Source organism: Nesoenas mayeri (assembly GCF_963082525.1).
Source record: "Nesoenas mayeri genome assembly, chromosome: 2".
Classification (NCBI taxonomy): domain Eukaryota; kingdom Metazoa; phylum Chordata; class Aves; order Columbiformes; family Columbidae; genus Nesoenas; species Nesoenas mayeri.
The window spans coordinates 128,246,214-128,263,297 of record NC_137543.1 but is presented as its reverse complement, the minus strand read 5'-3'; the positions used below and the strand labels follow the sequence as shown (position 1 = coordinate 128,263,297).

Genomic DNA, 17,084 nt, shown 5'->3' with positions numbered 1-17,084 from the left:
TAGAAGAGAGGTCTATTAACCAGTTTATTCTGGCAAACATATTGACCATGCTTTGTTATTACAATAAAACTTAGAAGCAAAGAGATGCAACATTTGAACAACTCATTTTTTATTATTTAGTCTAGTGTTCCAAACAATCTTTCAAAGCACTAGTGTGCACAGACATAGTCTTAACACCTCTGCAAGGCCCTTTCCTCTTCTTCCCTTGGAAAACACACTGCATCAAACCTTCAATGTACAAGTAACAGAAACATGTTCACCAATTATTCTGTTTGGCCTGCTTCATCTCTGCTCTCAGTCTGGTCATGCCATTGAAATACATTCTCTCATTCTCTTCTCCAGTTTTGAGAGAGTGTCCTATCTATCTATCTATCTATCTATCTATCTATCTATCTATCTATTTAAAGCTGAAACCATGACATATATTGCTCTTTGAAAGGAAATCAAAGAAAAGATCTTCACAGTATTTCTAAACATTCTTAGCTCCATGTTAAGTACAGATTTGGCCATACATGGAATAAGTCTGTAATTCACTCTTCAAGGGCTCACATTTTACTTCATTACCAGAGAGCTGAAGTCTCAATTTGTTATGTTACCACTGATCCTCTTTCCGTCCCTTAACAGTTAGCTTGAGTTTATGGAAGTAGTACTGTAAGATGAAACAGTTTGAAATGACAGCTGGAATAGAAACTCCAACCTTTTCTAACCAGCTCCAGCCCATGGTTCCTACAAAAAAAAGTTTTATTCCACTGTTTATTACCATTTTAGCATGACTACAGTTCTCTACATGGCAGCTCTTATTAACAATTAACAGTCTGACTTTTTTATTGATGACTATCTTGGCTAAAGTAGATTGTGAGGGAAAAGATCTACCTATGTTTCATTATCTGACCTAAAGAACAATACTTACAAGAGAACTGAAAACAGTTTATGCATAACTCCAAAGCCGGAAAAAGAAATCAAGCTGTCACATCTTTTTGTGAAGTTCCAGCAGAATGCAGTACAACATATTTAAAGCAAAAGAGGAGTTGAAATAATTTCAACAGTTAGTGGAAGGGAAAAAGTTGAAAAGGTAATATCTGAACACTAACAATGCCTACAATGAAGAAAGCACCACATCAGAAATAAGGAAAATACTTCACCTACTGTACTTCAGAAAATGGATATTTTGTATACTGAATTAAGAAGAGAGACATTACTGCTAGAGTTTGCTCTGGACTGCAAGCTGAGAATCTGCATAATACTTTCAGTGAAATCAGTGGGAGGACAAACTTGACACAATTCTTAAAGGCTAAATTTAGATTCCTTACTCAGCCAGTAGTGTCTTCAGTGCCAACAGAAGTCAGTTTTAAATATGCTTCTGTGATAATGTGTGCTTTAAAAGCCTTCTATACATACAAAGAATCAGCATCCAGTCTTCGCAAGAAGATAAATTTACTCCTCTAGAATTAAAAAAAATATATATATTAAATAAACACAGATTTTGAAGATGTTTCCTCATTTGTCACACACAAAGCTCAGAAAGCAGGGCAGCACTGGGAGCTCTGACACAACTTTCTCATGCAGACCTGTAAAAGATCCTAATCCCAGAGGCAAGCGATTACTATCTCTGGACAGCATTAGCAGCATAATCTGCATGCAACTACTGGGATGAGAAGTATTTTCTGAAGTCAGTTAATACATAATAACACTATAGTAACTTGCTGCATCAACTTCTACTTAATGAGTCCTGACTGTGAGCTGCAAGTAAACACTGTAGGCTGATCATATGAAGATGACACTACTACATTGGCACACAGGCCCATCCAAAAAAGACCAAGGGAGAGAATCTTTTCGGGGCAGGGCTGAAAACGAGCCACTAAAATCTGGCACTAACGCTAGGCCTTAAGATGATACTTAATTTGCAGTGTCGAGACGGGATTAAAATCATCACTATTTCTCCATAAGGTTTACAGACAAAGCAATTTTCAAAATATTATTTAGTTCGTGAAATAACATGTTCACGGTGTAAATAAACATTGATGTCCATCAGGCAACACCCAAATACCTAAAAACACAAGTGGAATAGTCTGCCAAAACCAGCTGGTAAACAGACAGGTCTAAAGAGCGCGGTTGGGGCCCGCTGCTATGTCCTCCTCCTCCTCGCTGCCTCCCACAGACACCCTCCCTCCCTCCCGCTCCTGCCAAGCCCATTGCCTTGCACAGCAACACCATAACGCCTGCCAATTTCTAGAGAGCTGAGCATATTTCTCCATTTAGTGTTTTGTCTGAAGGCCAACGATGCAGTCAGGACACAAAAATACCCCAAAGACTTGATGTATTAGGTCTTGAAATATTAGAAGAACAAAGCATAACATTAAAGCATTTTTTTAAACATACTTCTCCACGTTTCTAGCAGCTGCCCGCTTTAAACATCATTTGTACAGAGCACTCCTTGGCATTCACAAACATAGTATGTACTAGAAAGCTAAGTATCAATTCTTTCCCCCTCCTTCAGAATATCACTCAACCAGTAACAGACACTAAACAGCAAATAATTTTCATTTAGATAAACCACTAACACCAAAACCAACTTCTGTATTCAGCCTAGTCAACTGTATGGTATCATATTAACCCAGTATCGGCATTACTATTAAAGAACATATCAAGGAACAAAACCCACGAAACAGCTAGGGTTGTTTTAGAATTAAACTTTTATTTCCTTTTTCTTTTCTTTGGAGCTATAGCGTAGTCAGCCTCCAAGCAAAAACTTAAAGGTAAAAACAAATTACAGATGTTTCCAAAAGGTAAATAATTCCCTCAGGTAAACATATCTGGGGCAAAGGGATTGAAGACAACCACTTTAGACAGGGCTGTCAAATTCATTTTCACCAGGGGCCACATCAGCCTCGCGGTTGCCTCCAAAGGGCTGAATGTAATTTTAGGCCTGTATAAATTTAGGAGCAGTTACATTGATACAGTCCTGATGTGGCCCCCGGTGAAAATGAATTTGACACCCCTGACATAAGAGATGTCAGAATTGCCCAACAGATAGGTAGAAGGCCATGCTATGTTTAGAAAAGGATCAGGTAGATATATAATCCACCCACAATAGACTTTTTTCCTGTGTTTTTTATTTCCAGGCTGACAAGTTCTCTAACTTTATAAAACAAAGACTAATATTTTGGCTGGGAAGCAACAATTTTATCTTCCCCATTATATTCTTCAATATCGCCTACCTGGGTCTTCCTACTTTCTTTTCACATTAGAATTTGGATGAAAATTTTGGCGTCTGGTGTGTAGCCAAATACTGCCTTAGTGTTCAGTTGAAAATTAAAAAGATGGTTAGTTTTTGCTCCTCACTCACATTCATTTTCATTATCTGAAATTCAGGCTATGATCTTTCTAGCTTGTGCATCATATCTTTGACAAATTCTGTAAGGCCAAATTCTCTTCTACCCTTTCAATTTTTATTCTCTCTCAGGTATAACTCTCTGAATTACCTCGTTAAAGACAGGAAAATAAAGAATTCTTATGATGCCACTTACGTTAATTTTTAGAGTGGATTGTAAAAAATTAGGTTTTCTCACCTTCCAGTCCTAGGGGTTTTAGAGAAGAATTCAACAATAATAACAATCAGGTATGGTTCTGTTTCAAAACCTCAATTTTATGCTTCTGCTTTCCTTTGTCCATAAAATGAAAGACTTCTCTGCTCTATACTATTTTTTACAAGCGATTAAATACAGGATCAATAGTTAGCAACTTCAAGAATACACAAATATCACCTACATTCTTCCAACTGCTATAAAAGGAGAGGAAAGTTCTGTTTTTTCTTGACAACAAATTTCTTTCTTCCCTATTCCTTCTCTCCTTTTTAATTAATCAAAAAGTAGCAGAACTGCTTAATGTTAAACAGTCTTTCTTTAACAAAACAAAACAAAACAAAACAAAAAACAAAACAAAACAGATGGAGACAGAAGATATATGATTACCTGCATAAAAATACAATTTTCTTTCAGAAGTTAAATTAAAAGGACCACTGTAGGATATCACATGAAAGCTTGATTTCTCCAGGTCTAGCACAAAAGAATAATCCTATACTCTAAAAATATGCCCAAAATAACATACATTTGTTTAATGTAATGGAACAAAACAGACAAACAAAAATAATACTCTACATACAGCAAAGAAAAGCAACACGTACCAACAAGGGCACAAATTGGTGGCTGAGACTGCAAACAGAGAGACATGTCCTGTATGAGGTAAACTGTTAATGAAGACTTACCTCCAGAAACTGGGGCATCCATAAAAACAGCTCCCATTTTTTCAACTGCTTTAGCTAATTCTTTTGAAACTGCAGGGTCTATAGTACTGGAATCTATTAGCAATGAGCCTTTCTTCACTTTCCTAAAATAAAGATTAATTAGTAAGTATTTGTTGCACGAAACATCTGCAACTATTACCATGGCACTGGCTTTCCTCAGCATGATAAATGTACAAGCACTTTTTGGTACACTAATAAAAACAAAGTTTTAAACTATTGAGCAAGATCTCCTCAGTATGTATACTTCTGAGTATGCATACTGCACAATTTGGGGTAAGTCAAAACACAATAAAACCTGAACACTAAAAAAGATGGACTTCTTACACAGTATTATTAAAAAATAACACAAAAAATAACACAAAAAGGGTGCATTAGGAAAACCTTCCATCAGGCAAGCTTGAGCAGTATATCATAAGCAGATCATCTAAGATATATTCTAAGCAACCAAATTAAATGTTGATATGGCCTAAAGTTTCATATATAACAATACAATTTTACTTCTATATAGATATGGAATATTTGAAGTTCTTATCAGAATAGCCTGATTGAATTTTTAATCATTGCTACAGTTTATTCTACATAAAGATCATAACTACCACCATAAAAGCCCACTGCAGACTTAGAGCAAAGCATGGAGAAAAACGATAAGTTTTCCCACTGTGAGCTAGTAAACTTAGGCAGAAAAATTGTATCTCAAACTGTAGAACACAAAAAGTTGGATATGTGTTTACAGAAAAAAAAGTAATTAAATTTTTTTAATGCACTCAACAATTAAAAAAAATTATTATGTTATTATATTTTTGTCCCCCTTTCCTTTCAAATGCACCATGATTTATTGTCCACTGGATGAGCAAACACCAAAAAATAAAACAACATAATTTTTCAGTCATAAAAAGATAAATAATTTAAAGCTACACCTGACATATGAAGAGCCTCTGTGCACCTTACATGCTATTGGCAGTACATTGAATTTCACTGAATCAAATTATCTAGATAGCTGGAAGTAGTCTCTTGATTGATAGATAGATAGATAGATAGATAGATAGATAGATATACACACAGTTGTGGACCACACTATAGCTCCTGACAAACAGCAATACGTAAACCCAGAATTGGTCCTTTTTCACAGAAGGGATGAGCTGCTGCAGTTAGGTGACAGACAGCACTACATCATCTCTCCTTATGCTCAGGACAAGGAGCAGTGGCACAGGCTGCTTGGTAACACACCAACATGACTAAGCTAACCCTTAAATACTCCAGAGTATCAATGTTTTCTTCAGTAAAGCTTAAAAAGGTTCAGAAGATGACCAAAGTCAAAGCAGTGACCAATGACCAGGTGATTCAGTGACAGTTAACCACTACTGTCAAATTACCCTTCCTTCTTTTGAACAAGGAGGCTGCGAACTGCAGCAGTACAGGACTGCTCGCCACATCCTCTGCTCCCCCGCAGGATTTTCCACATCTAGGTACTCAAAAGATTAGCTGGTTGTATTATATCAGTTAAGCACTGGCGATCGGTCTTCAAAGCACTGCCATCCTGGATCCAGTTCTCCCACAGCTGTTTGCCCAGCTTTGTGGGACTGATCCAATTACCCTTCTTCCCTGGAGGGTCTAAGCTGCGGATGCTTAGATCTGCTCAGCCCTGCTTTGTGGGGAATTAAACCACAGACAGGAAGGGAAGGAAGGAGCTATTACTCTCTATATTGGAAGGAGAATGGAAAATCCATCTCTTCTATCTGATTTTCTAAATACTGAACCTTAATATTGCCTATAATCAATAACTAAAAAAGCTGTCATCAGTTTTAGACAATCTACTTTACTTTTGTCTGCTCAATGTTTCTTCACATTATTAACCTGGACAGCAGTAAGATCCGACATGATACTCAAAAGTATTCAGTAGTCTTAGTCAGCCTGCTAGGAGCAGTGCACATGTGGCCAGAAGAGCCTTTTAAATACTATTTGTTTTTTAATTTGGCAAGTCCAAAGACTCTGAGTAAGAGAATTCTGCAAACTATGGGTTTTAGGCTCAGTGGAAATCCCTCCGCAAAAGCTGAAAAGCACCATTTCAGATTAAACAGACTCTTAAGATAATTTCTTGTGTAATAAACAGATAATAAGAGCAGAACTTAATAAAGCCTTGTCAGGTATTCTATGTTAATGCACATTAATATTACAAGACACAGTGGCATCTCTTCAGAACATTTCAGTTATAGGATTTCAAGTTAAAAAAGTATTTAAGCAAATAATTTTTGCCAGCAAATATTGTAGTTCTACTCATCTGTAGCACATTACCATAAAAGAAACACGCAACTGAGAAGATAGATAATAGTCAATTAAGCTGTCTCAAATTCACATAAACTATTATTCTACTGAAAATATAATTATTATTATATTTTTTATTTTTATAATTTTTATTATATTATACTGAAAATATAATTAATACTTTAGCCAAAAGCCATTCAAAAGCAAGCACAGCTTAAGAGAACTCAGGTAATTAGAAATATCAATAGTGACAAAACAGAGTAGGACATCAATTTAAGGGCCCTGAAGGCACAGCAAGAGTTACAGCAACAGCCATCATTTGACAAACTGTGTTAACACAGCCTTGAGTAGGAGTGGGAATTCTCCAGACTATAGCAAATTCTTACTTTAGAATTCCATTTGCTCCTGTGTAAACTTCTACCACATTGGGACTAGAAGGCAGCACGGTAATAATTCTGTCTGCTTTTTCTGCTACATCTGCTGCGGACTCCGTTACCTTTTAAAGAAAAAGAAATAATTATATAAGCTTACGTTTTCTGAAAAAGAAATGTCAAACATGTTTGCTGGGTTTGTTTTTCATATTTGCAGGCCACCAGTCACAACCAAGCTAGGTGAAAAATTAGAATACAAGACAAACTCTGGCTTCCTAATGGAAATGTCGATTAATTGGCTACAGCAAGAGAAAAATTTAAAAAAATGAAAAGGATGTCATGTTACAGAAGTTCCTCCAGAACACTTGCCAGTAGGGATCACATCAACCCATTCTTGTATCTTCAATTTATTATAAACAATGCATCTGTACAAAATAGCACTCTACAATGTTTCTAAAGAGGGACAAGACTAAGAATGACAAAAATCTCACTCTTTTCCTTGGCTTATATACAGCACTGGAAGAGAGGAAGACTGAGGAAAAAAAGAAAAAAAAAGGTTTAATGTACCTCTAAGCCTTCTCTTAAAAAAATCAGACAAACTGATAATTCTCCTATTATGGCTGACATTTTCAAAAAAAGAAAATTATCAGCTCAGGCATACTTCACCCAAAATGTCTGAATAAGTTTCAAAATATGTTGTTAACTACTTGTTGTTAAATAAACACACCTAACTTACCTTCCCCAGCTCATTCTCAGAGGCACCACTATGGTATTTAAGGTTCACAGCAAGTGAAATACCAACAGCTAAAGTATTGAGTTTTGCCAATGAACTCAAAGAACGCAGAGTTTTACCCAGAAGACATCTACCACTGATACTTTTGTCCAATATTAGTTTTAAATAATTAATTTCTTTAAAAAAATGCATTGTTAGCACATTGACAGCTCAGGCAAAACAGCAACAAAAAACCTACAGCTCATTCTTATATCTTCAGTCCACAAAAATCAAATCTGATTTCACTCATTCAGGTAGTTTTACTGAAAGGAATTAGGTTCTGAGCAGGAATTAAGATCAGCAGAAAGTAGATTTTGTTTGTGGATAGGGCTTACAGTATTTATTTTGCAGCTATTATGGCTGAATGATGAAGAAGAACCTTAACACTATAATTATCTATTCTTCTAGATATATTATATGCCTTGAGTTTTTAAACTTTAAAAAATGTCATAAGCAAAATATAAAATGCAGTTATTAGTGTCAATAAAATAGAATTTCCACATCACATGACTGCAGGGTTGAAGACATTGCAGTTTAACAGCAACCTCAAAAATTGCTTCTTTTCCATAATGTAGACAAATAAACAACTTTATGAACTCATTTCACCATTCCTGACCTGTTTTTAACTACAGGTATTTGTTATAATTTTTGTTAATTTTGGTACCAAAGGCATTTATGTAAATATATTATCTTTTTATAGACAATTCTTTTATAAGGTCTCAGCATCAAAGAAAGCAAGGTGTATACATATTGGTAAGAAATGCTGCATAATAAATATCTTGAAGGATTTCTGAGATACAGTGTGATTTTTGTTTTACTTATTGCAAAAAATTAAAAGAAGGCTAGACTGTACATACCTACTGAGCAAAGCCCGCTCTCTCAAAAAAAACCCCAAAGAAACCTCAAGAAACTGACATAGATGTGACTTAGAAACATGCAGTTTCTGTTTTGAAAGTATAAGTTAATACTACACAAAATATAATACACAATTACTAAAGGAAACATACTCTAGTCTAAAGAACAAAGGTTAGGAGGAATAAATGGGGCAATTATGAGTAGAAAAGCTTCTATCCCTGATTAGTTAATTTTATGACTTGCTCCCCTGGAGACCAGAGAGCCTAGCTCTTTATATAATAGAGTATGACTTGTTTGTCTTTAGTTCCAAGTATCTCTAGTTTGGTTTGGTCCCAATGTGTATTATTAGAAGAGGAGAGAGGAAGAAGCAAAAAAAGTGGGAATTAAAGTGGGAATTGTCATTCTTGGCTTTTGGGTACTGCAACAAATACCATTAATAATCCCAGAGGAAACCTATCTACCTGGTTCAACAAGCAACATAGAAAACTTGTTTTTTATTTGGGACTTCCTGTCTCAGAAATGAAGTTAAATGACTTGAAAGCTATTAAAAAACATTAAACATTTGCAATCATTAAGAGTATGTGTGTAACTTTAAAAAAATTCACCAAATACTAATTGCTGATTACTAGTATAGACCATACTGGCTCAGAGTAGCAGGCCAGTAAGTTCTGTACATATTCTGATAACTTGCTGGTTCAAGCAAAGTTCTGCAGTATACAACTGGATAGGGGAAAGTTTTCCTCATACTGGTCATTGCTTTATGCCCTTCAGTATACACATCTGCTTAGATTTGTTCCAAAACGCTTCACTATTTTTTCTTTATATTTATGATCCGTCAATTAATAATTCTGCTTGCCTGAGATGCCATTCTCACTGAATACACTGAAGAAAAATCCATTTTTACGCTGCTTTATGCATTAGATTACTTCAGTAACACTCTCAAACTTGCAAATTTGAGATGATTCAAAGATGTGTGAAGTGAAGCAAAGTAACTGTGTAACATATATGCACTCCACTGTATGAGAAAGAAAGAGATAACTATGAGGAAGGGGAAGAGCGCAGATGCAGCCTACTTGCTCACAGCACTGTTCAGTATCCTCCCTTGTTTGTAGACCTGCAACTTTCTCCAGGTTTCACCCCAAGTGTTCCATATGCTCCTGCTCAGCCCGTTTTCCCTTTACTGTTCACCACCAGCAGGCAAGTGGCTGCCTCCTGACATGCACTATTGATACCTCCCAGCTCTTTACTTCAGAGGCTAAACAAAGTGGAGTCACAGAATACACAGATTTATGATCAAACATCCCTCATCCTCCATATACCTTAGGATTAGCACTGACTTTAAACAATGGACATTTGACAAGATTTACTGTCTCTCGAGGGGCATCTTTTCACCTCTGTAACACTCCCGATGGTTTTACTCTACCAGCCAGACCAAAGAGAAAGCAGCCCTTGGAGCCCAATGTTCTTTCTACAGTAGTTTCTATAAGGCCCCCTGGACCTACAAGTTTCCAAGTCCCGAAAAAAATGTTGGGGTAGGATTTACACCTATAGATCAAGAAGAGGAAGTTATGTTCACATATTTTATTTAAGTGTGTTTTATTTGTATTTAAGCCTACCCATGTATTCTCTTAGTGATTTACAATCTTAAAACGTACTTTGGGCTTTATTTTTAAAAGCATTACAGTTCACGTTTAATATCACATTAAGTTCTGCAGCAGATGCCAAGGATTCCATTACTATGGTAATAAGCTATCCAAACGGTCAGCTCCAGCAAAGAGATCCTACTGCAGAACGTAAATTAAAAATACAACCAATTGTTCAAAATGAACTTCTTTTCCATTGGCCTAACCTCTTACCAAGGCAGGTCTGGTTCATGCCTGAGAGTCTCAGCTGCTTTAACAAAATAAAAACAGCACCTAGGAAAACAAGCTGAAAAGCTTACTTTCCCTCTTAAGGCCAAGATTCGGTACTTATTCAGGGGGGAACTGTAATTAATTATCAACAGGTGCACTTTATCAATTTATCTTTTGGGAATCTTGACATTACCTTGTTATTTAAGACAACTGCAATTAGCTCCAACAGTTTAGACTTTCAAGTCATACAATTCTTCTACCTACGATTTCCTTACCACTGCTGCAAAATTTCCTCCTTTCCTCTACACTGTCACATCAGATTATTTGAATATATTATTTTGTTTCAGTGTTTTATGGACCTATCCATCCAACACAACTACCTGAACTACTGTAGCTTTGAAGTATGTTAACAACATTCAAATACATTTCAGACACTTAGAAAAGATAGTCCTAACCCTCTGAGAGACTGAATGGGTTTCTGGGTGTATTAACAGACTGACAAAAGCAACAGCAGTGACTGGAATGGGGCCAAGATTTCACAGAGTATATGGCAGGAAGGTAAACCTCCTTAATGTGACCAATTTCCTTCCCTTCTTTTTCCTTTTCATTCCTTCCTCTTCTCTCACCACAACCTTCCTCACCTCCAAGAGAGTAAGCACTTAAATAATTAGATTTTTCCCCTGCCCCTGAGGACTGCACCTTGAAGCAGCAGGAAAGCTCATATGTCCCTATTACCCTTATAGCTATGCCAGCAGGAATTTTTAACTAGGGTCACCTAACCTGAAAAGGTCAAAGTAGGAACCAGATGAAAAGCATCCACTGGCCATCTAGACCTGGGGGAGGAGGAAGCAGGAGAAAGGAGGGGGTGAAAGAACAGCCCATCAACCTACTCTCATAAAAAGAGAAAAGGGAAAAAAAAAAAACAAAACCACCACACACACACAAAACACCTGAAACAAACAAACAAACAAACCCACAACAAAAAACCCCGAAACAAACCAATCAACTAACCCACAACAAAATCCCCAAACACAAACAAACAAACCCCACAACAGCTAGCAAAGTCCAACAAGCTAGCAATTCTGGCTAATGGCATGAAAATGACTTAGAGTAGAATCATAGAATGTCCTGAGTTGGAAGGGACCCACAAGTATCATTGAGTCCAACTCTTGTCCCTGCACATGACAACTCCACAGTTCACACCATGTGTCTGAGAGTGTTGTCCAGTCTCTTCTTGAATACTAGAATCATTACTTTGCTCTAAGTGAAACCTCCCAGATTCAGATTGTGTTTATTAATCTGTTTTAGTTCCAACTGTGATCTTAACCAAGAAAAAAATCAGATTATTTTAAAAATATCACATGCAAAAAACATTCAATACATACAGTTATTGTTGGAATAAAGAAAGTTTATTACTATACCTGAGCACCCAAGTCTTGAAATTCTTTGCAAGCTTCTGGGAACACATCATATGCAATAACTGGATATCCATGTTTTACCAGGTTTTTAGCCATTGGATTTCCCATGTTACCCAGCCCAATGAATCCAACTGGGGTTTTGGAAGCCATTGCCCTAGAACACACTGATTTTAAAACAATAAATATCAATATATTTATATTTTAGAGTAATGCATAACAATGAGGTAACAAAAGCTAGCATGTAACTGGCTTGCACCGGTTTAGACAATCCAAATAATTTAAAAGGGCAGAAAAGTGATTTCTATTCCAACTAATTTAAACCGTAGACTATATTTCACATTGGGCCACAAATACTATCCCTGAACGACTTTTTACATAGCAAAGAAAATTGTTTTAAATATGAAAATGTGAGTGTTTCAAAAAGTATAGTAATAATCAAACTTGAGTAACATCCCTGAAAGTTAAGTTCTGAATTTTAGTCTGAGAGGAGCTCAAACACAGACTTAAAATATGCAGCCTTGTCTCTGTTTTGTTATGTACCTAGATATTAAACTGGAAATGCAATATCAAATTTTATATATATTTTACAGACTCCTTACTTGCAGCTTTGGTTGCAGCCCTGGGATCTAGTACCTGTTCTCTAGAAATGGACTGAGGCTGCCCCTCACAGATAACTACTAGACTCTTCTGATCCTGCACCCAGATATAAACCACTAACCTAAACATAAAAGTCTCAATAATAAATCACTGCCAATTCTTTGAGCCATGTAATCACTTGCACTATAGTTTAAAAGCAAATACTAAAAACTAGAACAAACTACAGCATAAATACAAAACAATGAAGTCTTTATAGGAATAACCACTGTATTCTATTTGCTGTACTACCAATATAGAACTATAAAGCATAATCTACAATCTACAGAAAATACTACCGTTTCAGTCAGTTACTTTTTACAAGTTGTTAGCGAGTATCAAATGCTGGATACGCATTGCAGGCGTATCAAGTGCTGGACAGTAAGCAGCGTTGCAGGCATCCATCTACTGCAATCACTGTCTCATCACTCTAAACACGCCTAATTCAAAGGCAGCACAATTTGGCACTGCCAAGATTTCTTTGCCGATTACATAAAATAATTTCTCCTTTACAGCAAAGGAAAAAGTTATGCGGAATAAACACTAAGGCATGTGACAACTAAGCAGCCAGAACCAAGGCTCACTAACTATGGAACTACTGTAACTCTGTACAGAACGTACAGAAAATGTGCCTAAGCTGGATCTAGACTCTGAGGTCTCAATGCTTAGCAAAGAATCCTCTCTTAGCCAATAACACTTGATTAATCACTTTAAAGTCTTTCTGACTTCAAGCTCCTTCTTAGCCAGCAACGGTCATGCTCTTTCATTTGCAGCACTATTTTGGAAGTGCCACATCTAATAAATCAGGTTCGTTGAGAGAACTTTGGTCTGAGACAGTTTCCACAGATGCCTGCAGCAACTACATAGCTAGTGAAGTAGCACAATTTAAAATAAAACTGCACTGGGAAAACACTTAGTGCAAACTGCGTTAAGTTAGGAGAAGAGCACACCACTTTTTTAAGATGTGCTACATGTCAAACCTAGGAAGCAAGTTAACAAAGAACCTAAAACACCATCATCAGCCATAGCAATCATCTTATTTTTTTTTTTCTTCTTGAAGTTTCTATGAGTCAGTCCTCCCCACTATGTCACTTACCCTAAGCTAAAATTGCTCCTTTTGCTAGCCTGAAGCTTCCAGCTTTCTGTGGAGGTTCAAGTCCCGGTTTGCAGCATCTCTCTATCCCTTAATACCAGTGGATCTTATTTACCTTGATTTCAGTAAAACTTTCAAAACAACCTCCTCTAGTATCCTGGTAGCCAAATAGGGAAAGTACACACTGGACTGGACTGCAAGACTGCCTGATGGAAGAAGTATTGTCTGGAATGTTGGGCTTAGACAACAGTGATTAATGGTTCAAAGACTAGCAACAGGCACTTTTGTGGGATATTCCCCACAGCTCAATACTGGGGCTTCTGCTGTTTAAAAATTCCATCAGTGACTATAATAATGGGACATGAACACCTTCAGCAAGATCATGTGTGACACCAAACTGTGGGGAATGGCTGAAAAACTGCAGGGCACAGCTACCATTCAGAAAGACTGGAAAAATGGGCCTCCATAAGTTCAGCAAAGACAAACACAATGTCCCGTACTTGGAGCATGACATGTCGTTGCAGGCTGAGGACTGACTAGACTGGTTGCAGCTCTGCAGAAAAGGGCCTGTGGATTCCTGCAGACAAATCGAGTATGCGTCAGTAGTGCATCCTTGCAGCAACAGATTTTTTAGATACTGCCCTATATTACCCAGAGCACGCCCAACAAATCAAATAAATCAGTGATTCTGCTCTGTGCAGCACAATATACAACAGATGCAGTCAACCTTTCTTGATACATTTTTTCTCTATCAGTGCTGACACCAGCAGTGATGCCTGTCACTCATACCTGCAGCCCAGAAGACCCATCCATGAACTGCTTAAACCTTGCTGATTCCTCCTTTATCATATCTGAGATCTCAGATACTTCAGAGGCTGGCCACAGGCCTCAATACACATAATCTTGCCTTGATCTTCATGGAAATATTGGGAACTGAGGAGGACATTTTGCCCATTGAACTTCTGACAATACTTCTCAGCATCCTGCCTTACTTTTCTCTACCAGGTCATATATGACTGCTTTGCTTTGATGACTTTTCATGACTATCATCATGTCTTACTATTAAGACAACATTTGGTAATTGGACTGCAATGACAGACCTGTTGCCAACAACCATTTCTATTACTTCTCCAAGGCAGCTCCTCACAATGTAAACATCCATGAAACCAACTCATCCTTCTATTATAAGGCCTTCCTTAAAAGTTTTCATTTTGCAACATCCCCAGAAGGCATAGCAACAGTTAGGATGGAATATGAGGCAACACACTGATCGGTATTACTAGTTTTGTGTCATGTATTCCATTATTTCTCCTTTTGTCTGTCTCTGATGACTTTTTCTTGTCTTAGTTCATTAATCAGGGTCCATTTTCTGTCCTGTGCTAACTAGAACTTATTCAAATCCACAGCAACTGGGACCTGTTATAGTCCAATTCCGCACTCAGTTTCTGACTTCTTAGTTTAATTTCTCACAGCCTGGTGTTAAATTAGCCACTTTAAAATGATATAATTTGATTAACAGCTCTGAAAAATGTCTAGGTCCCCAGGTACTCAAATATAGGAAACTGACTTTAAAGGACTGAAGAAACTAGCTCACAGACACACCTAATAGAGCTGATTTCAATTAAATGTGAATCAATTGTTTTAGAATTATGGCATAGTTTTTAATGACTACTTAAGAGTGGGGGCTTGCCAAATGGAGGATGTTTAAGAAGACACATTTTTGCACATCTTCATATTACATGAAACTCCACCAGTGCTACCATGGAAAGAGACATCCAGCTTGAATATCTAGGCACTATTTACTTTTTGATAAATGGCACAGGCTCATTTTTGAAATAACTGTATAATTCAGACATTTAAGGATAGATATTCTGCTAACCCATATACACTTACGCTTAACTAATCCCATCAATGCTATAAGCATCTGCAGAAACTGTCCCTGTGGTACCGAGTCCATTTTACTTCAGCCATAAAACCTACAGTAACCTGCTGTGATCACATGGCTGGAAAAATGCCCAGTCCACAGCCAATTTCTGACAGAGGGCAGAACATCAGAAGTAGGAGCAATAGAAGCTACTTTTAAAATAATCACCGGTACTATCTGAAACTAATTCTCCTTCACTGGGAACAGAAACAGCAACACGGGTTAATCTATAGATCAAGCAAAACCAACTACAGCTATGCTGACTCCAAAGGATTTGTTTTTTTCTCAAGAGATCCTTCATTATTCTTTTGAGGGAATGTGTGCTCACAGAGCCCTTTGCCTATGAAGACTCCATTGATGAGAAGGATCAATTTATGACCCTCTTGCTATATTGGGCACTTACAGACAATACAGATTAAAATGTTTTTCTTTGAAAAGTCAGCTTAAAATAGAAGCACTTGACCTAATCTACAATTTCATGAGAATATTACCTCAAAAATAATTTAATTAAAAATATCAGGGAAAGTTTACGAATATCTGAATGCCTTTTCTTGAACAAAATACATCCATTAAGAGAGTAAATTCAGAAATGTACAGATTGCAAACCTGTCTTTAGAATATCTGGCCTGTCAATGGCCTAAAACTTGTCTGTTCAAGCCTCTATGTAAGGATACTGAATGCAATTTTCTTTTTAATCCGAATGATGACAGTTAGAAGTTTAGCTCATTTCATATGTTTATATTTCATCTTAAACTATCTTCCAAAGTAATGACTCTTACATTTTCAAGAAAGCATTTCAGGTCCAGTAGTGCCTTGAATTCACTGCAAATACTGCAAAGACTGCACAGGCACTACAATACACAGTGCAGAGGACACCTCTTTGTATTCAAACAAAAAAGAGCTAATGGCTGAGCAGGACCACAGACAGCAGAGCTGGAGAAGGTCCAACACGCTTGTACTCTGAAGAAAAGCACAGTCTAACTGGCCAAAAACAGCACTGAGAAACCAGTAACTCTCAAATTGTAATCTCACCTGTATGACTTACTTTCTGTTTTTATAAAATCTATTTTGAAGCATATCCACCAAAATGTCTAGCTCCTGGGATGGAATTCCTAGCTCCACAGTCAAATGAAACCAATAAATCTGGCACAGGGGATAACGGCTCACATATTCCTGTCCCATACGAATTTCCTAACCAGAGTGGCTGCAAGTCATATTAATATTCTTGATCTCTCTGGATCAATGAACCTTGAGCTCTTTTCCAACCCAGTAGGTGAGATGTAACAGGAGCAGGGGAAGATGCCCAGAGGAAGCTCAGCTACTGAAGTTGCTGGTTTGGCTCAGAGCTTTATGAGAAAGTACAGTTGCATATGAAGTAACTTGACAAGGAGAGGGAAACATGATGACAAATCAATTTGAGCCACTAAATGAAGGATTCTGACGTTAATTTAGCATCTTAAGTTCTGGTACGATGGAAGACATGATCTCTTTCTCCTTCCTGCTTTCAAGGAAAGGATCAGAGAGAGATTCTGTGTTTTGTGCAGCCTTCTCTATGGAAACTCATAAAACCTCTACTGAACTAGATCCTGGAGGGAACTAG

General features: G+C 37.1%; 1 protein-coding gene across 1 annotated transcript in view; it reads right to left on the bottom strand.

Annotated features, from left to right (window-relative positions):
• The window catches only part of HIBADH (3-hydroxyisobutyrate dehydrogenase), a gene marked incomplete at its 5' end in the record, with an annotated part of 81,702 nt that overhangs the window by 61,768 nt on the left and 2,850 nt on the right, over positions 1–17,084 (bottom strand). Inside the window, 3 exons of the mRNA XM_080340592.1 lie at positions 4,265–4,386; positions 6,952–7,061; positions 11,838–11,998. Coding sequence (XP_080196718.1) covers positions 4,265–4,386; positions 6,952–7,061; positions 11,838–11,998 — 393 coding nt within the window. The remainder of the gene's footprint in view (positions 1–4,264; positions 4,387–6,951; positions 7,062–11,837; positions 11,999–17,084) is intronic.